Below are 16218 nucleotides of genomic sequence, written 5' to 3' on the forward strand. Positions count from 1 at the left end.
GAAGCGCAAGTACATCCACGTGAGTCTAGCTAGTTGTTCGCTAATCTACATGAGTAGTGCTCATGATAGCCCATGCTCACGATTTCGAAAATCAGGATCAAGAGATGTCACTACCAATGCAACCGAAAATGAATTTGTGTTATGAATAGTCCATGGGTCTAGGCTCTCTATCAATAATACAGAAGGTCTACACCAGCAGACTCGCAATAATACAGAGAAGGTAGTGGTACAGGGGCATTGTGTAGCGCCCAATTTCAACAAGGGGAGACTCAGATGAACGCCAATCCCAAAGCAACGCTGATGGATCATCGCTCAAACGTCTCACTTTCTCCGCTTCATGGTCTTCTCGCACATCTGGGCCAACCCAGCCTTGGCGTCGCTGTCGGGGAAGTCGGAGATCGCAGCGACAGCCTTATCCGCATACTCCTGGGCCAGGATACGGGTCTGTTCGACACCGTCGGCCTTGAAAACAAGTTCCCGGGCCTAGTTATCATTCAATGTTAGTGACAAAGCTTGTTTGCTACAATCAGGGTCGCATTACCTTCTGAACATCGCCGGGCTGGCTGAACTTCCGGCCAACCAACGGGCCAAGCTCTGGGAACTGCTTCCAGGCAAAGAGCAGCGGGGCCGTAGCAAGACCAAGCTCCAGGTCCGCGCCAGCTGGCTTGCCCAATTCAGCCTCGGTCACGGTATAGTCCAGCATATCGTCCACAAGCTGGAACGCCAGTCCCAAGTTACGTCCGTACTGGTAGGAGGCTTCGACAACCTCAGGAGCGCTGTGACCCAACACGGCAGTCGACCGGCAGGACTTGCTGATCAAACTACCCGTCTTCAGGTATGTCTTCTGCAGGTAGTACGAAAGGGTGTCGTCCGTGAAAACGGGGTTCTTCTCGTCCGCAGCCGTGTTCTTCAACTGCATGAACTCACCCTCAACGAGGTTGGTAATGACAGTCGACATCAGCTCAATGACCTCTGGGTCCCTCAGCCGCGCGAGAGCGACGGAGGCCCGACCCAGCATGAAGTCACCCGCCAAAACGGCCATCTTGTTTCCGAATTGAAGGTTGGCGGACGTTAAAGAACGGCGGGACTCAGCATTATCGATGACGTCGTCGTGCAAGAGAGACGCAGTGTGGATCAATTCGGTGATTTCAGCAAGCCGCCGCTGGGTGGGCAGGATGTCCTTGTCGCCGGCAAAGTCGTACGGCGCATCTGCACTACCGGATGAGAGCGCATCCAAGTCCGGATTCTTATCGACGAGAATTGAGGGCGAGCTGATTGGGTCGTTCACTGTTGCGGAATTGTTGTCCGTGCCCGTCTTCCGGGGACACAGCGCCGTCGCCTGAGACATCAGCAGCACCAGAAGCGGCCGCATGTGTTTACCCTCACTGCGGGTGTAGTATTTGGCCACCTTGTCCAGTGTAGGATGGCCGGACCCGAGCAGCTGCCGGAGGTTCTTCGTCAAGAATTTGAGTTCCTTTCCTACCATCCGCAATGGGTCGACGGAGATGCCCGGAGGTGCCTTGGGTAGGCCTTTGAAGATGGTCTGAGCTGCGGAGACGGCGGCACCGAGCGGCGATACATTGTTACGTTTTGTGGGATGATATTTTCGTGTTTGGAGCTGGAATTGGTTCGCAACCAATTCATTCCGGAGGCATTGCCAGCAAACTATCGTGGAGGACGTGACGCGTGACGAGAGTACCAGCCCGGATGCCGGCACCGTGCGTGCTTTCATTTTCGGGGGATGTGTGAGGAGAGTAGCTAGAATTGAGTCAAACAAGATGCTAAGATCATAATACCGGGAAAGAGGATGATTGAAAGCCGGGCCAGGTCCGGGGCCGCACCAGTGCCTGGATGGATGGATGAGGCGCAATTAACACCCGCCGAAGATTTCGAGACGGAGGTTGCCTCGGGCCGGGTCGGGGCTCTGGGCCCGTCCCTGCCGCATCCAGTTCTCTCCCTGTATCTTCCCTCCGTCTTCCACCACACCACTCTACTACAGTATTTACTTAGTATTTCACAAACACAATATCACAGACATTTGTTTCAATCCAGTTCACATGCTCATGGCTGCAAGGGTTTTCTGATCTATTATGATGGGAAATTACAACAGAAACCCAAGGTCACGCGTCTCCTCCGCCCCGCAAGAGACAAACTCGGCAGGCCGAACAGCATCTACAGCAGAAACCACCTGTGCAACAGTACAAAGGAGCCGGTCCAATGACATACAAGAGACATGGGAGATCACGCCGGCGAAGCTCAGTCCTACCCATTGCTTCATACACACCCGAACGACGACACTGCAAATAAGAACACATTGTTGAAAAGCTTCCCTCCGTTTCTGAACCCCAACGGGACGGGATATAACAGGATTACAAACGAAAAGCTGCTGTATGCTTATAACTTCACACCCACTAGATTGCATCGAAATCGCCGCCGGCATCCTCGTCATCCATGTCTCCTTCCTGGATCTCCTTGGCCAACTCACGCTCACGCTCCCGTGCCTCCTGCGCACTCTTTAGTTCCAGGCGGTGTTGGTTCATGGGGAACCGCATGGCCTATTGGCAGAATAGTTAGCTGAGAACTCTCTGTAGAGCACAAAGATATATTCTCGTAGAAACTCACCTTGACGCTTTCGTCGTGGAGACTCAAGCAAGCTCTGATGCGCTCATGGAACACCTCTCCGGGTTCCCTGGTCGCATAGATGTCTCCCACTTCCTTGCTCTTCATGAATCCATGTTCGTGGTCCAAGCTGGCCTCAATCACGCCGTCGCGGATAGCCTTGGCCACAATGTACTCGGCAGACTCCTCGCTGTCCAGTCCGAGACGCAGGCAAATATCCCGGAGCGAGATGCGAGAGTAGGAGAGAGACATCATACGAATGCCGGTCTTGATAACGTTCTGGCGCAGACGCAGGATAAGAGTGTACGTACCGTCCTTGCGGAACGTCGCACTGTGGGTGTTGACGATGTTGAGGAATCCATCAAGGTCACCCACACTGACAGCTTGAACAAGGAGGAAGTAGGGGTGCATGGCGCGCTCAAGAGCGGGCTGTCGGAAAATAGCCCGGTCGGGAATGTCACCCATGAGGAGCTCCACCACGACGAGCAGTTTATGAGAAGCCTGGTAGAAACCGCGCGCACTGTGACTGGAAGGCGACTTGCGAGTGGCACCGATCAAGTGCCCATGGGCATCGGTGTACTGCAACTGAATGGCCCGGATGCGACCCAGGTAGTAGAGGTACCGGGCGATCTGGTTGTTGGACGCCGATGGGGGGAATTTGTTGTGCGAAATGAGAAGGTCTGCCTGTGAGATGTGAGACGTAGATAGGTAGTTGCGCAGCAGTAGCGTCATCACGGTAGCCTGGGTGTCTACATCCTTGCGAAGCACTGCCGTCCGCAGGGCTGCGAGCAAGGGCTGGCGGATCTTAGTCACGGTGGCAGCAGGCGATGGGGGAAGGGGAGCGATCTGCTCATAGAAGAGAGAGTAGTAGAAGTAGACACGAGCTGCCAGAGAGTCAAGGGTACGGCGGTTAAGCGTCCGCAGACGCTCAATCAGGTTCGTCGAAAACTTGGCACCCAGCTGAATCTCCTTCTTGTCATACAAGAAGATCTGGACGAGGATAGACATATAGATATCCACCTCGGGCAGGGTCTCCTTGGGAGCAGACTTGGTCTTCTCCGACTCAATCTCCATCTTCGCGCTGGACCGAGCACCGCCCAGGGCACCTGCTTGGTCAAGAGCATTCAACAAGAATGAGGCGGTAACACTTGACGATGAGTAAGTCTCCTCGATAACTTCTGCTAGCACATCACCCGTGATGTGTTTGCGCATGGACGATATCGAGCGCAGGACGCGGAGGGTGAATCTGGGGTCGAAGTGGGTAACGGCTCGCTCGAGGAGGGTAAAGTTGGTCTTGATGTCTACATGAAACGCATGGCAGCATTAGTACAGGGCGCTGGGCGGATAAACGCCAGAACAGATAAAACCAACCTTGGATGGCCTTGGTCTTGGGATCAACCTCGGGCTCGGCATCCTCGCCTTCAGCACCCTCCATGGCGACGTCGCCTTCTTTATCCGTTCCTTTCTCGCCGGATAACCTGGATCCCTTGGTAGGGGGCACTACAACAGTCATCTTCTCGTCACCCTTGCGGTCTTGACTGGCGTTGAATGAGGATGTAGGCCCACCTGCCGTATCCTCTCCCATCTCAACATCTTCCGAGCCATTCACGCCATTCTCCGTCGGGTCGGACCCGTTGGCACGCGGCTGATCACGCTGCTCACCCATTCCGGAGTTGGCAGTATTATTCGACGAGGCGCCTTTCGTGGTAGAGGCAGCTTTGGCCTTGTTGGCAGCAGCGCGGGTAGGCGCCGGCTTATCTTTGTTGGAACTAGAGCTCTGCGAAGTGGAACGTCCCTTCTCACCGTTAGCAGATGAAGAGGTATCTGACTTGCTGTTCGATCTCAGAGAGCGCCTTTCAGCCGGCATCTTTCGTTGGAGGTTCTTGTCTGTTTCTTTTTTTCCAGCTATGGAGCTCAGGGAGAGCACTGGGGACCGCGGTACCGGAGACACAGGAAGGGGGTTTTGGATGAAAGACCACTATCCAGAGTCCGGGGATGCAAGAATGAAAAGGACAAGAGTCACAGCGAGCGAAGCCAAAAGGACCAAGATGCGGGGCGGGGGATGATGAAGGATGGGGGATTGGGTTGAGGTTTGGGAGCAGATGGTTGATGAGGTGGTGATGTGATGTCAAGGCTGGCTCTGGATGGACAGCGAGAGAACCAGCACAGGGAGCTTAGTCAGTGTCGGGCCAGTTGGGGGTTCGAGCTTACCAACGGAGCAATCGGTCAGCTGTGAGACCGGCGTGACGCGCTGTCGGGTTTCTGTCACGACTGGATAGCGGAGCAAGAGAAATTGGTTGGTGGTTCGGAAGTGAGACAATGGTCGTGTGGGAAGGGGTTTAATCCGATTGCTGGTAAAGAAGAAGAAGAAGGTCCGAATTGCTGGAGAATTTCGGTCGCAGGCAGTTAGTTGTTCGGGGTTGCGTTGCCACCAAATCCTCATTCCCGGCCAGTTTCAGACCGCCTGAGGCAGAAACAGCTGGGAAGCTCTGCTTGGCGTGTTTACCCGTGTTGCTTTGACCAGTCAATGTATTTACTAGTTGCTTGCTAGTCTAGTCATTGATTGTTGTTTCTATTCCCCCCCCCCCCCCCCGGCAGCGATAACAAACTTACTCCCTGAAGCACAAGATCACCATTCCCACACCCCTCGACCCAGAAAAGAGAAAAGAAAAATGTCGCTTCTTGAAAGTCATCTAGAGCAGATCGCATTGTCTTCTAATGCCATTGCGGAGCTACCGTATGCATCCCCCTCTCACCTTACTTCGTACCCGGCATTGATTGCTTCTGCCCCAGGTTTCCCCAACCACGGATCTTCACCAACGCGCTGCTAGGCCCCCACGATATCACCTCCTTGATTCGAGATACGGAGGCTCATGAACGGGCTCTCTTCCAATCTGATCCTTCCGTCAAATCCGTCGGCTCCCAGCGACGTCCTACCCGGCGTGGCACACAGTTTGCGCAAGATTCAGAGGGCGAGTCCATGGCAAGTCGGATTTATTCCGCTAGAGATAACAAGAGTCAATCAGCTGTCGCAAGGGTTCTGGGAGCTGATATGATGGAGGAGATCAAGCGATCCGCTGGCACGTCCAGTAGGGGTCGTGGTGAAGTCAATGTCGACGTTCTACTCCAGGGCGCAGAGATTCTCTGCAATGTCTAGTACGCTCATCCTTGATCCTCAAGTTCCATGTCATGCTTACGATTACTGACTACCTGCAAAGTCCTGTCGCTGGTGCACATGAGAAGATTGCCAGTCTACGTTATCGTCACGAGCTGATTTCGGGTTCCATCAACGAATTAGAGGCACGTGTGGCCAGAAACACTGCAGAGTTGGAAAAGATGAGCCACTCCTATGGAGATGACTTTGATGAATATGATGGTGTCGATTCTACACCGCCCGAGGTGGCTGATGTCACGGATGCTGACCTTGAGCGAGAGATGGCGGAGATCCGCGAGCTGGAGAGAAAGAAACGCACTTTAGAAGCCCGTGTTCACGGCATGGAACGAGACCTGGGTGGGCTGCTGGGTTGAGAGCTCAGGAAGCTCTGTTCTGTTCGCCATTTCCAGCGAGACCGTGATGTCAGGTGCTCACAACGTCGCCTTAATATTCAGAAGGCAGGCCGTTTCCATACAGATAGGGCGGGCACCACTCCCACTATGACTGATCCAGATGGCTATCATTGGTACGACAGGAAGTCTCCCTGAAAACCACGTCTAGCCCGACAAACCATCCCAGCTTCGATGGATGCCGTGCGGCTTCTCCCCATCTTGGCTTTTTGCCAATATCGCTAGATGTTCTGCAGCTTCTGGTCCGGCCAAGTCCGGCCACGGAGACTCATCAAGACTGCATGCTTGCGCTTATATCATCATTAACTTTTACCGAGAACGTACCGCGATCTGAGCTGTCAAGATGAGCTGCTTCTTGCTAGCCCTTTGGGTGCATCATCTCAATGCGTCTCATACAGGCATTACGCGGCTGACTTGAGCAATAGATTGGTACATTGCACATCAAAGATGTCGATCAGTTTGTGTATAGGCATGACCAATCCGCACCGATTGAGTGTCTCGGAAGCCTCCAAGGAGAATCACCATATCACCAAGAGGTTTTATTATTATAGGAGACGTTCGGTCTTGTGCTACTTTGTTGAATCAAAAAAATTCATTATTTAAGTGAGCTGTTATAACCATCGCCTAGCCCTGGCTTCATCTCTTGTAGAATCGGCATTTCCCCCTGGAGCTCTATTCACTCTCCCTCTTACTCAGTAAGCCTTACTTTAGTTACGCAACAGCGTATATAAAAGCGTCTCCTCATCGCACCGTCAGAGCTTCACGCCATCCGGAACAGGAGACCGAACCATTAGATCAGTGCTGCTTCAGACGTTTCTCATTCCATACGTCACTGTATGAGAGTGTCCAAAAAAGCCGAAGTGATCCGTAAAACAAACGTTGTTCAGTTCCACAGAACTATTGTTGAGCAAGTGTTATAAAGGGACTTGAGTGTTACTGGCTCTCCTCACTTCATTTGCTCGTTATTGAGAATCGGCAGTGAGCACTTGTGCCAAGCCTCAGGCTCGCCGACCCCCAATTGCCATCTCCAAATCTCTCACTTCTTTCCTCCCCATCAACCCTCCGCTCCGCTCCTCCATTCCTCTCAGACGAGATATAGCTGCGATTTTGTGAAAGCCTTTGCTCCTAGGCATAATCTCATCTAATCTCGTTTCGTTCCGATCCCCTTTTACCTTCTTTAACGCCTATCGGGGCGCTCGGGACACGTGCCTGAGAAACCCGCTCTCCGCTATCCCCAACAGTGTTATCCAACCTCTTCCCCCCATCGCTGTCTTCACTTTCCCCCCACAACGCAGCCCAATCACCATCATTGTCAGGATGGACAACTCACAGGCACAGCCCCAGGCTGCTCAACCCCAAGCTCCTGCAGCCCAGCCGATGATGCCGCAGCACTCCAACCTGATCCGAACCGACCAAGTCCAGAAGCTCCCTCATCTCAACGACCAGCAAAAAGCCCAGCACACCCAGCTCGTGCGGACCTTGTGGGAGCATCTCAATAGTCGGGAACCGCAGACTACCGAGTATCAACAGGCTCATGCGAGACTGACCCAGATCTCTCAAAATCTCATGAAAGGCATGCGCGCTTTCCAGCAGAGCCGCCAAATGCAGCACCAGCAATTGCAAGCGGCAAACGCTGCGCAACCAGGTCAACCCGTCCAGCGGTCGCAGTCGGTCAATCCGCAGAATTTCGCGCAGCTTCTCCCGCAGATCCAGCAGAAGGTCAACACGCTGCAGTTCTTCCTCCCTCCGAACATCAGCAACGAGCAGGCCCAGACCTGGCTCCCCGAAGCCAAACTACGATATGGCATCGCGCTTCAGAAGCAGGAGATCGGACGGGCGCGGATCGCGGATCTCAGACAACAATTTGCGACGCGTCAGTCGGCGGGAAATATGACCCAGGAGGAGGTGCAGGAGTTCAAGAACCGGCAACTTGCGGCGGAGAAGCTTTACCGCGAGGGAAGCGACTTCCTGAACAAATTCAAGGAACAGCAGGATACCTTCAAGGCCCAGCAACAGCGAGCTGGTGTCCAGCAACATGTTCCTGCTCAAGTGCATCCTCAACAAGCTCCTAGTCAAGCTGCGCCCGGTACAGCTGCTGGCCCCGCCGACGGCCGTCCACCAAGTGTCCCCGGCACCATGCATCCAGGCCAGACCCCTACTCCGGCTCCTCACACCATAACTTCGGCAGTTTCCGCTGCACGCAACCAGGCGGGACAGACTGCGATGTCGCCTTCGACTTCACAGCCTGGTCAGACGCCAACCACACAGGGCGCCACGCCTGCCGTCTCTGCTGTGCCCCAGCAGCAGCAGCAGCAGCCGCCACAGCAAGCACCTCAGCAACAGCCGCAGGCCCAGGTCCAGGTCCAGACACAGTCACAGCAGGGCCCACCCGGTTCACAGGTCACCTTCACTCAAGTCCCCAACGTGGACGGTTCAACTCCCACTCCTCCTGGGGCTCAGACCATGGTCCAACCTCGTCCTTTGTCTCAGCAGGCTGCCATGGCTCAAGCTGCGCAGAACTACTCTAACAACAACGTCAACAACAATAACAACATGAACCAGCAGCAAAACGTTACCCAGCCTGGGGCCAACACTCACGCTCACCCCCAGGGCTACATCCCCAACCGCTCGGCTGATACTAACGCGCGTAGCATCAACATGGCAATTCCGAAAAACTTGAACGTGCCTCCTCCAGAGCCCGTTAACATGGCTCCTGCTCGACCCACGTTGTCTGGCGGACCCAGTCACGGCGCAGTTGGTGTCATGAATCAGCCTGCAATTCAGAAACACCCTGGCTACGTGCTCGAGGGTGAAGGTCAGCGCGTGTTGAGCAAGAAGATGCTGGATATTCTTGTTCGTCAGGTCACTGGAGGTGGTGAAGGTGAAGGACTCACTCCTGATGCCGAAGAGGTAAGTCGCGTTATCTCCCATAATTCTTCTCAGAATCAATAAAAGTCTAATTGTCCTTGTGTGCAGTTCATCCTTCAAATGGCAGATGACTTTGTTGACGATGTGATCACTGATGCCTGCCGTCTTGCCAAACTGCGCCCGTCCTCGACTCTCGAGATCCGCGATATTCAGCTTGTTTTGGAGCGCAAGTACAATATGCGTATCTCTGGATTCTCCACGGACGACCTGCGCACTGTCAAGAAACCTCAGCCCACTCAAGGATGGACCCAGAAGATGTCCGCTATCCAGGCTGCTAAGGTTACCCAAGGCAAGGCCGAGTAATAACGCGACTTCGCTATTTTCCGTTACGACTTTCACGCGCGCGCTTTACTTTCGGTGCTCGCTATGAGCTTTGATTTATCTCTCACACAGACGAGAAACTCACAGAAGATTGGGGTGCACGAAAGCACTCAACTTTACCTATCGATTTCCCTCCACAACTTTCGAACCCCAACACCAAAACATAATAAAACAAAAGTGTCTCTAACAGCAACTACCAGAAATGATTGAATCACTGGATTGAGGTGGCGTTCACGGGAGGCGGCAGGCGGTCTTTTTTCTTCTCTATTTTTCTCATCTTTACTTTTACTCTTGTGTTTTACTTCTCTTCCCCAGCCCACTCTCACTCACATCCTAACGACTCGTCCGTGAATGGCATCGGAACGGATGAACTTTTCATGCATCTTGCTATGGCGTCATCTGTGTTCTTTCTATTCACCCTCTGGTCGATCTTCGCGATTTCACGTTGCCTTCTTTCCTGTTTCCCTTTTCTCAAAGCCAAGCCATAGTTATCTTCCTATGGCGTACTTTTTTGCCTTCTCTTCTTTAATGCTCCTTTGTCTTTCTTCTTTCTTCTCTAACTTGTGATGAACCTTCTTCTATTTTCTTTTTTCTTCTCTATTGAGGTGTTTTCCTGCTTACTGCTCAACTTTGATGCTTTTTCCTTGCTCGTTTACGCTGGTTGTTCAATTTGAACATGGAAATACCCACTTAGGCAAAGTAGTGTCGGTGCGAAATGAATTATGATTTGGATTTGTGGGCTGAAATATAATCTTCCCCCTTGAATTTATGAGTAGGAGTAGGAGTAGTAGTAGTAGATTTCTATGGATGTCTTTTATCCCCTTGAATATCTGAGTAGTCGGTGATTGCTACTACATGTGGACTTAGTATCTACGTATGCTTCCAGTCTAAAGATAAGACCTCTAGAGTATCAGGACATTAATTCATTGAACAAAAAAAGGCGACGATGGTATCAATTCTCTACTTGCTGTGCGTCTTCTATCAATCTTCTAAAGGAAAGACGAGCTCAATGAGATAAGAGGAATGCGTCTGGAAAAAAAAGAAAAAGCAGAATATCAGTGGGAAAGCACCAACAGAATTAAGTCGCTCGAACCTGCTCACGCGCACAAGTCGCTTCTCCCGTCCATGTATACAAATCAAACAGAGGCCCAATGATGCCAAACAACCAGACAATGTATGCTAAGCCAAAAGATGTGGAAAGGGCAAGGAAAGAAATATAGTCAGTCAAAGAGTGAGGCTGGATAAGAAATCCAGATGTAGTAGGTGAGTGTTCAGCAGTATGAAGTTTGCACAAAGGGAACAAAAAAAATGAGAAAGCGGTAGAAATATTTGATACAGGAAAGTTGTGGGTCATGTCGAAGCAAGTAGGTTGGTCGATACCAATTGATTCTCCATGACCAAAAATCAGAATGCACAAGCTAGAAAGCTTGACTCAACAGAACGGGCTGTCGAGACATGACACTAGGAAAGAGGAGAGGATGAAAAAAAGACAGACAATAGAAGTGAGTGAGAGACAGGTAGTTGATACAAAAGATGTTAGAAAACATGATCGAATATTGCTTGCCATGCAGTGTTGGTAGAAATGAAAGTAGAGCCCCCGAATGATACCATTTGATCAGAGGAATGATCCGTATCAAGCAGGAGCCATTGGATTTCAGGGTTGATCCTGACAGACGGGCAGGGCCCGATGATGCAAAAGGAATCACATCAATCGTGGTAACATGAGACTATCACAGAGATGCTTGCGGGACAAAGGTGGAAGATGAGGAGAAGATGCGTTGCGGGCAGCAGTAGAGGATCCGTGGCGCCAGGGTATGAACAAAGCATTATGAGCTGCGAACGAGGATATCATGAAAAAGGACTGGAAGTTAGCACCGTGGAGATTATTGTCTGCCTGAGACAGAAACCATGCCAGGTTGCTCATTCCGAGACACCGCCTTGCCTTTCCCAGCGAAGGGCATCCCATTTTGTTGAGGAATCGGAGGAAGTTCCTTTTCCGCCGCAGAAGGTGGACCATGGCGACTATGTTGGCTTTGCCCTCCAACGCTACTGGCCTCTCCAGCCTCATCAACGATTGGCAAGAATGAAGGCGCAACAACGCCGCTGGGGTCTGACGAGTCTCGAACCGTCGATAGCGTCCGAGGCTGGGCGTGCGAGACATCCTTGGCAGCCTCCTTCTCAGCTGCTTGCATGGTCCGTTCGACAGACTCGGAACGCTCCACTGAGGGCCTACCCTCTGCTCGGGCTTCCCGATGTCGTTCGGCTTCCTCCTTGGACATTGTGATGCCCTTGATGAAGTTGATGAATCGATCACCGTAACCCTCTGGTGGTATAGGCGAAATTTGTGTTCGGTCATGTGAAAGACCCTTGAAGAAGTGTTCGATCTTCTTCACCATTCCGTACTGCACAACCAGTTAGTCAAAAGACCCAATTGTTCCAATGCAATCAACTTACGTGAGTCAAGCAGTCAATGATTCCAAGATAATAGATCTCCTCGCCGGGCTGACCGTTTTCGTGCGTGGCGCGGAATCCACCATCATCGGCATAGAAGACATGGAATTTCCGTTCATCAAGAATCTCCTCGGGCATCTTAGCGGCCGCTTTGTCAAGCGGCACTGGACGCTCACGCTTGATCAGCATGCGCAGTTCGCGGGCCTTGCGCTCATTCTCCAGTTTGGAAGGCGTGCGCATCAGCATATTTGGACTGGCTTCTTCCTCACGGTCACCCCCGGGTTGGAAAACCTGTAGCGTCTTGTCCCGCAGCTTCTCCTCGTTCCCTCGTCCCACGTCGTGGATACCCACTAAAAGAGAGTAGTCCATAATCTTCAACTTCTTCAGCAATTCAACATCACGTTTGAGCTGAGCTAAAAAGAAGTCCCGCTTTGACGGACCACACTGTATCTCGCGATTCCTCCGGACCCAGTTCAAATCCTTCAAAGTCGCTCTCGGGTTCTTCTCCAAATCCTCCTCGCGCAGATCACGTCCAATCATCGAACCCTTCAAGTCGAATGTCTGGTGAATATCGCGGTGAGGAGGGAACAGGTTGTTCATGACAACGAAGTGGATTTTGCGACCATAGGCCATCTTGACGCGATGAAGACCGTAGAATTGTGAGATCAAAGTGTTCGGGTTTTGCTCGACATGTCTGTAGTATTCCGGAAGAATCTTCCGCAATAGTTTGTGTTCGGAATGATGAATTGTTTTGATGATGTATTTGTAGTCTCTGGAAAAGTAGAAGAAGCTTCCACTCTTTCCTGGCGAGCCAAGTTCGGAAAGGATGTATTTGCTGGTTAGGGACATCAGGTAGTCGGCCGGATCAAGTCGGAACTTTGCCCGAAGGTGACGGAAAACCCAGGGCGCATAATCCTTGAATTTGAAATCGTATTTGGCGGAAGGGGTCAATTCGTTTCCGGTTCTGTCCAACATCAACGATCAGTAACGTAATGGCAAATATAGTGAGCAATAACCTAGGCGCATACATATCAAAAGAGAACTTGTGCTTTGCCTCAAAGTCGGCCGGAGTCAGCTCCCGATCCATCTTCGCATTGATCCTTGACACCGTGAACCGAATTCCGGTGAGCATGTTGTAAGCAGTAACGTAATTCACATGATTCTGGTCGACCCTGGTGCCAACGATAACGTGGTCGTCATCGTCATCATCCCGACGTCTTCTCTTAGAAGCTCGCCTCTGTTTGATTGCTTCCGCCCATCGAGCCGCATCTTCGTCCGGAGGGGCATCGTCGGAAAGCATATCGGACTGGTTGGTGCGGGTGGCGCGCCGGGCCAAGCTGAAAGAAGTACGGCGTATTCCGGCCGTGGGAGACAACCGACCGCTGCTGTAGGCAGCATCCTCAGTTTGGTCCCGGCTACTCCGGCGCCCGCTGCTGTTTCGTGGGACTTGCAACGTGTGTCGATGTCGAAGGCCGGTGTTGTTCGGATCTTGCGCATTACCGTCCATGCCAGATGGTACAGGAGGAGAAGAGTACCGATGGGGACTCTTCTGAGAGGGCGAGGAGGGCGACAATCGATCGGGATCCGGCGAGAGACGGCCAGCGTCATCAGGCTGAGAGGTGGACAATCGCGTCGCCGAAGCATTAGCCACTACATCGGGAGCAACCAGATCATCAGCGGACGGTCGAGGGTAGTCTCCATTCACCGTCGGCTTGCCGTTGAGCGATCGGGGGTTCAACGTCCCATTGATCTGCTGACTGGTGACCGATGCCGTCGGAGAGGCTGCACGAACGCTTCTTTCGACAGACTTCCTCGAGACATCGCGATCTAATGTTGTCGAGGGCCTCCCGCCTTCTCTGGGTTCCCGGGCCGAACCATTTCCCAAGGAGTGCATGCTGCCGTCTTTCGAATGCGGCAATTCCCTCGTATATGAGCTGGCACTAGAGCGCGGACCATTCAGGGAGTAGGCACTGCCGTTGGTGAGTTGGCGGTCATTTGGAGGGGCATCCAGATGGTTCGTGTCGCCATTGGGCCAATTTGTCCATAAGAACGTATTTCCGACGGACGTTTTCTCCGACGTTTTCCCCTGCGGTGAGTCGAATGGACGCGGGTGAGTAGCCGTTGCAGTGGACGATTGGTACGCGACGTCGTTAGAAAAGGAGGGCATGGTCGCTTGGGTTGGCTCAGAAGTCCAGCGGAGACAGAGAGGTGGGAAGAGCGGGGGTGGAGGAAGTAGCGATGAGGGAAGGACGGTATTAGCCTCAGGATTTAGGGGCAGGTAGGAGTACTGAGGTCCCGGGTCGTTGGAAAGTCGAAAGACCCTATCGGCGACGCAACGGGTAGAAGGGAGGGGGTAAGAGCGCGAGAGGAAGGGGGGGAGGAGATTAATCGATCAATGGCAGCGGTTGCAATGCAAGAACAGTCAAAGTTCCCGGATTAAGCTGGGGAAGCCAGCGGGCGGCAGAAAGTTTAACGACTGATAGGCATATTCAGGCGAACACTAGACGAGGCAGATGGTACGACACAATCGACGTGTCCGCGGTTTGAGGTTTGGCGTGGAGGCTGGTAGAATCGGTCCGATGAAGGTGACGGGGGGGGTGGAAAAGGTGTACAATCGAAATTAAAACAGGTGAGAGAAACGAAGAGTTGTACGGTCGGGGTATCAGTTGCAGTAACTAGCGACAAGCAGGAAAAGGAAAGGATGAGGTTGGCAGCGATAGGGAAAGACGAAAGGCGAGTTCTGGTGGAATGGACAGAAGAGGAGGGGAGGAGGATGGCGAAATGATGGGGGGGGAGAGCAGCAGGATAAGAGAATGAAGTTGGAGCGAAGACGCAAGAGAGCGAGAGAGCGAGTGAGAGAGAGAGAGCGAAACGGGAGAGCGAGAGCGAAAGAGAGACAACCCGAGAGAGACTCCAGAAGATGCCAAGGTCCGAGACGGTACCCGTATTTCGCAAGCTAAAAAAAACGAACGAACGTGGAGAGTTTACGGCTTGTACTGTGCCTTGGCTAGAACTGGTGGTAACTGGTAATGGTAATACCACGCGAAAGGGGAGGAGAGAGAGACAGGCACAACTACGTAAAAAGAGTGTGTGTGAGAGAGAGAAGAAGAATGGACAGTGCAAAGGAGAGAGAGAAAGAAAAAGAAGAAGTCTAGGGAAGATTTGTCAATCCTTTTCCTTTTGACATCAACACAACAAAACCCCCCTTCCTGTCTCACTTTTTTTCCAGCCTAATAATAATATGATCTGAGAAATTACTGTATATGTGTGGTTGTTATTATTACGATGATTATTAACTCCTTCCCAGAAGTTGCTGAAAAACAAAGTTGGACCCAAAGTGCAAAAGAAGGGGAAAGGACCCGGTTTGGAGGGAGTGAGTAAGTGAGTCTGGTCCGATAATAAGGAAAGAGTAGCACCAGCTCCACTCTTCAGCTTTACTCGGGTTGTTGGTTGGGTACTGATCCGTGTACCGATGAATGGCAAGTAGTATATCTAGGTAAGAATCACACCCTCCATCAGAAAGAAAGAAGTTAGATTCTCAATCTGGGCAGTCAGAGAGATCATTCAACAATCTTCAAACCCCATCCCCATGCAAATATGCAACAGAATTAAAAAACAAGGTATCTTATCTCTCCAATGGGTTCCCCCCTCTCTCCTCCCCGTGACAGACCGAACCACTCATACATCCATCCATCCTAGTATTTCCATACCGTATGTAAGTATGGTGGTATCAGGAGGCTTGGCATGATGACCCCGTCGCAGGCAGACATCTAAAAGGTCATCCATCAATTTATTTAACTAACCATCCTCACGCCCTGAGCCGATCAACCTACTGAACCCTTAACTAAGCCCTGAAAGGATTCTCTCTCTAGCTGTTCTGGTCAATTGAACAACAAAGGACACTTTTTCCGTCTCTACTAGTCATATACATAAACTACTCAAACAGATAATGCCAGATAAAATAAAAGGGGAACGAGGCACAGTAAGGTACCACCGAAACCTCCTTACCACACGCTGGCTGCATGCAAGACAAGAGATAACCATCCAACACAACGACCACCGGAGAGATTAATCGAGCACGTACAGCCAGGATGCATAAGGAACATCTGTCGGGTCGTGTCTCCACCCGTCCATGACATGTTAGATTGGAAAATCGTGTTCGAGCTACTACTACTTCTACTTTCAGAGAAGTGACTGGCTAGCCGGCCCCTGATTGAATCTTGGGGGGGGGCAAGAGCTGTCGCAATGATCTCCAGCGTATGGAGTAGATTGGTGGGACACTTTTCATATCCAACAACACCTGGCCTTTCCGCGCCCCCGTCGATTATAATTGCC

The 16218-nt window shown here is 51.9% G+C and overlaps 4 protein-coding genes across 4 annotated transcripts; 2 read left to right on the forward strand and 2 right to left on the reverse strand.

Moving 5' to 3' along the window:
* Positions 1–321: 321 nt before the first annotated feature.
* BO87DRAFT_311475 (proteasome regulatory particle lid subunit RPN3) lies at positions 322–4486 on the reverse strand (the record flags this gene model as incomplete). The annotated part of the gene is made up of 5 exons (XM_025619542.1): positions 322–483; positions 542–1781; positions 2413–2555; positions 2623–3920; positions 3991–4486. The coding sequence occupies 5 exons, from the start codon at positions 4484–4486 to the stop codon at positions 322–324; spliced, it is 3339 nt and encodes a 1112-aa protein (XP_025478572.1).
* A 735-nt stretch (positions 4487–5221) lies between these two features.
* BO87DRAFT_93009 (uncharacterized protein) lies at positions 5222–6389 on the forward strand. Its single transcript, XM_025629677.1, has 3 exons — positions 5222–5356; positions 5413–5775; positions 5838–6389. The coding sequence occupies exons 1-3, from the start codon at positions 5292–5294 to the stop codon at positions 6145–6147; spliced, it is 738 nt and encodes a 245-aa protein (XP_025478573.1). The 5' UTR covers positions 5222–5291; the 3' UTR covers positions 6148–6389.
* Positions 6390–7277: 888 nt separating this feature from the next.
* Positions 7278–9599, forward strand: BO87DRAFT_93038 (putative transcription initiation factor TFIID subunit 12). Its single transcript, XM_025629678.1, has 2 exons — positions 7278–9093; positions 9160–9599. Exons 1-2 carry the CDS (start codon positions 7501–7503, stop codon positions 9412–9414), a joined length of 1848 nt encoding a protein of 615 aa, XP_025478574.1. The 5' UTR covers positions 7278–7500; the 3' UTR covers positions 9415–9599.
* A 1451-nt stretch (positions 9600–11050) lies between these two features.
* BO87DRAFT_93052 (1-phosphatidylinositol-4-phosphate 5-kinase) lies at positions 11051–14201 on the reverse strand. Its single transcript, XM_025629679.1, has 3 exons — positions 12912–14201; positions 11887–12847; positions 11051–11834 (listed from the first exon to the last, which is right to left on the reverse strand). Exons 1-3 carry the CDS (start codon positions 14048–14050, stop codon positions 11316–11318), a joined length of 2619 nt encoding a protein of 872 aa, XP_025478575.1. The 5' UTR covers positions 14051–14201; the 3' UTR covers positions 11051–11315.
* Between the last annotated feature and the right edge of the window lie 2017 nt (positions 14202–16218).

Source organism: Aspergillus neoniger (genome assembly GCF_003184625.1).
Source record: "Aspergillus neoniger CBS 115656 unplaced genomic scaffold BO87scaffold_21, whole genome shotgun sequence".
NCBI lineage: Eukaryota > Fungi > Ascomycota > Eurotiomycetes > Eurotiales > Aspergillaceae > Aspergillus > Aspergillus neoniger.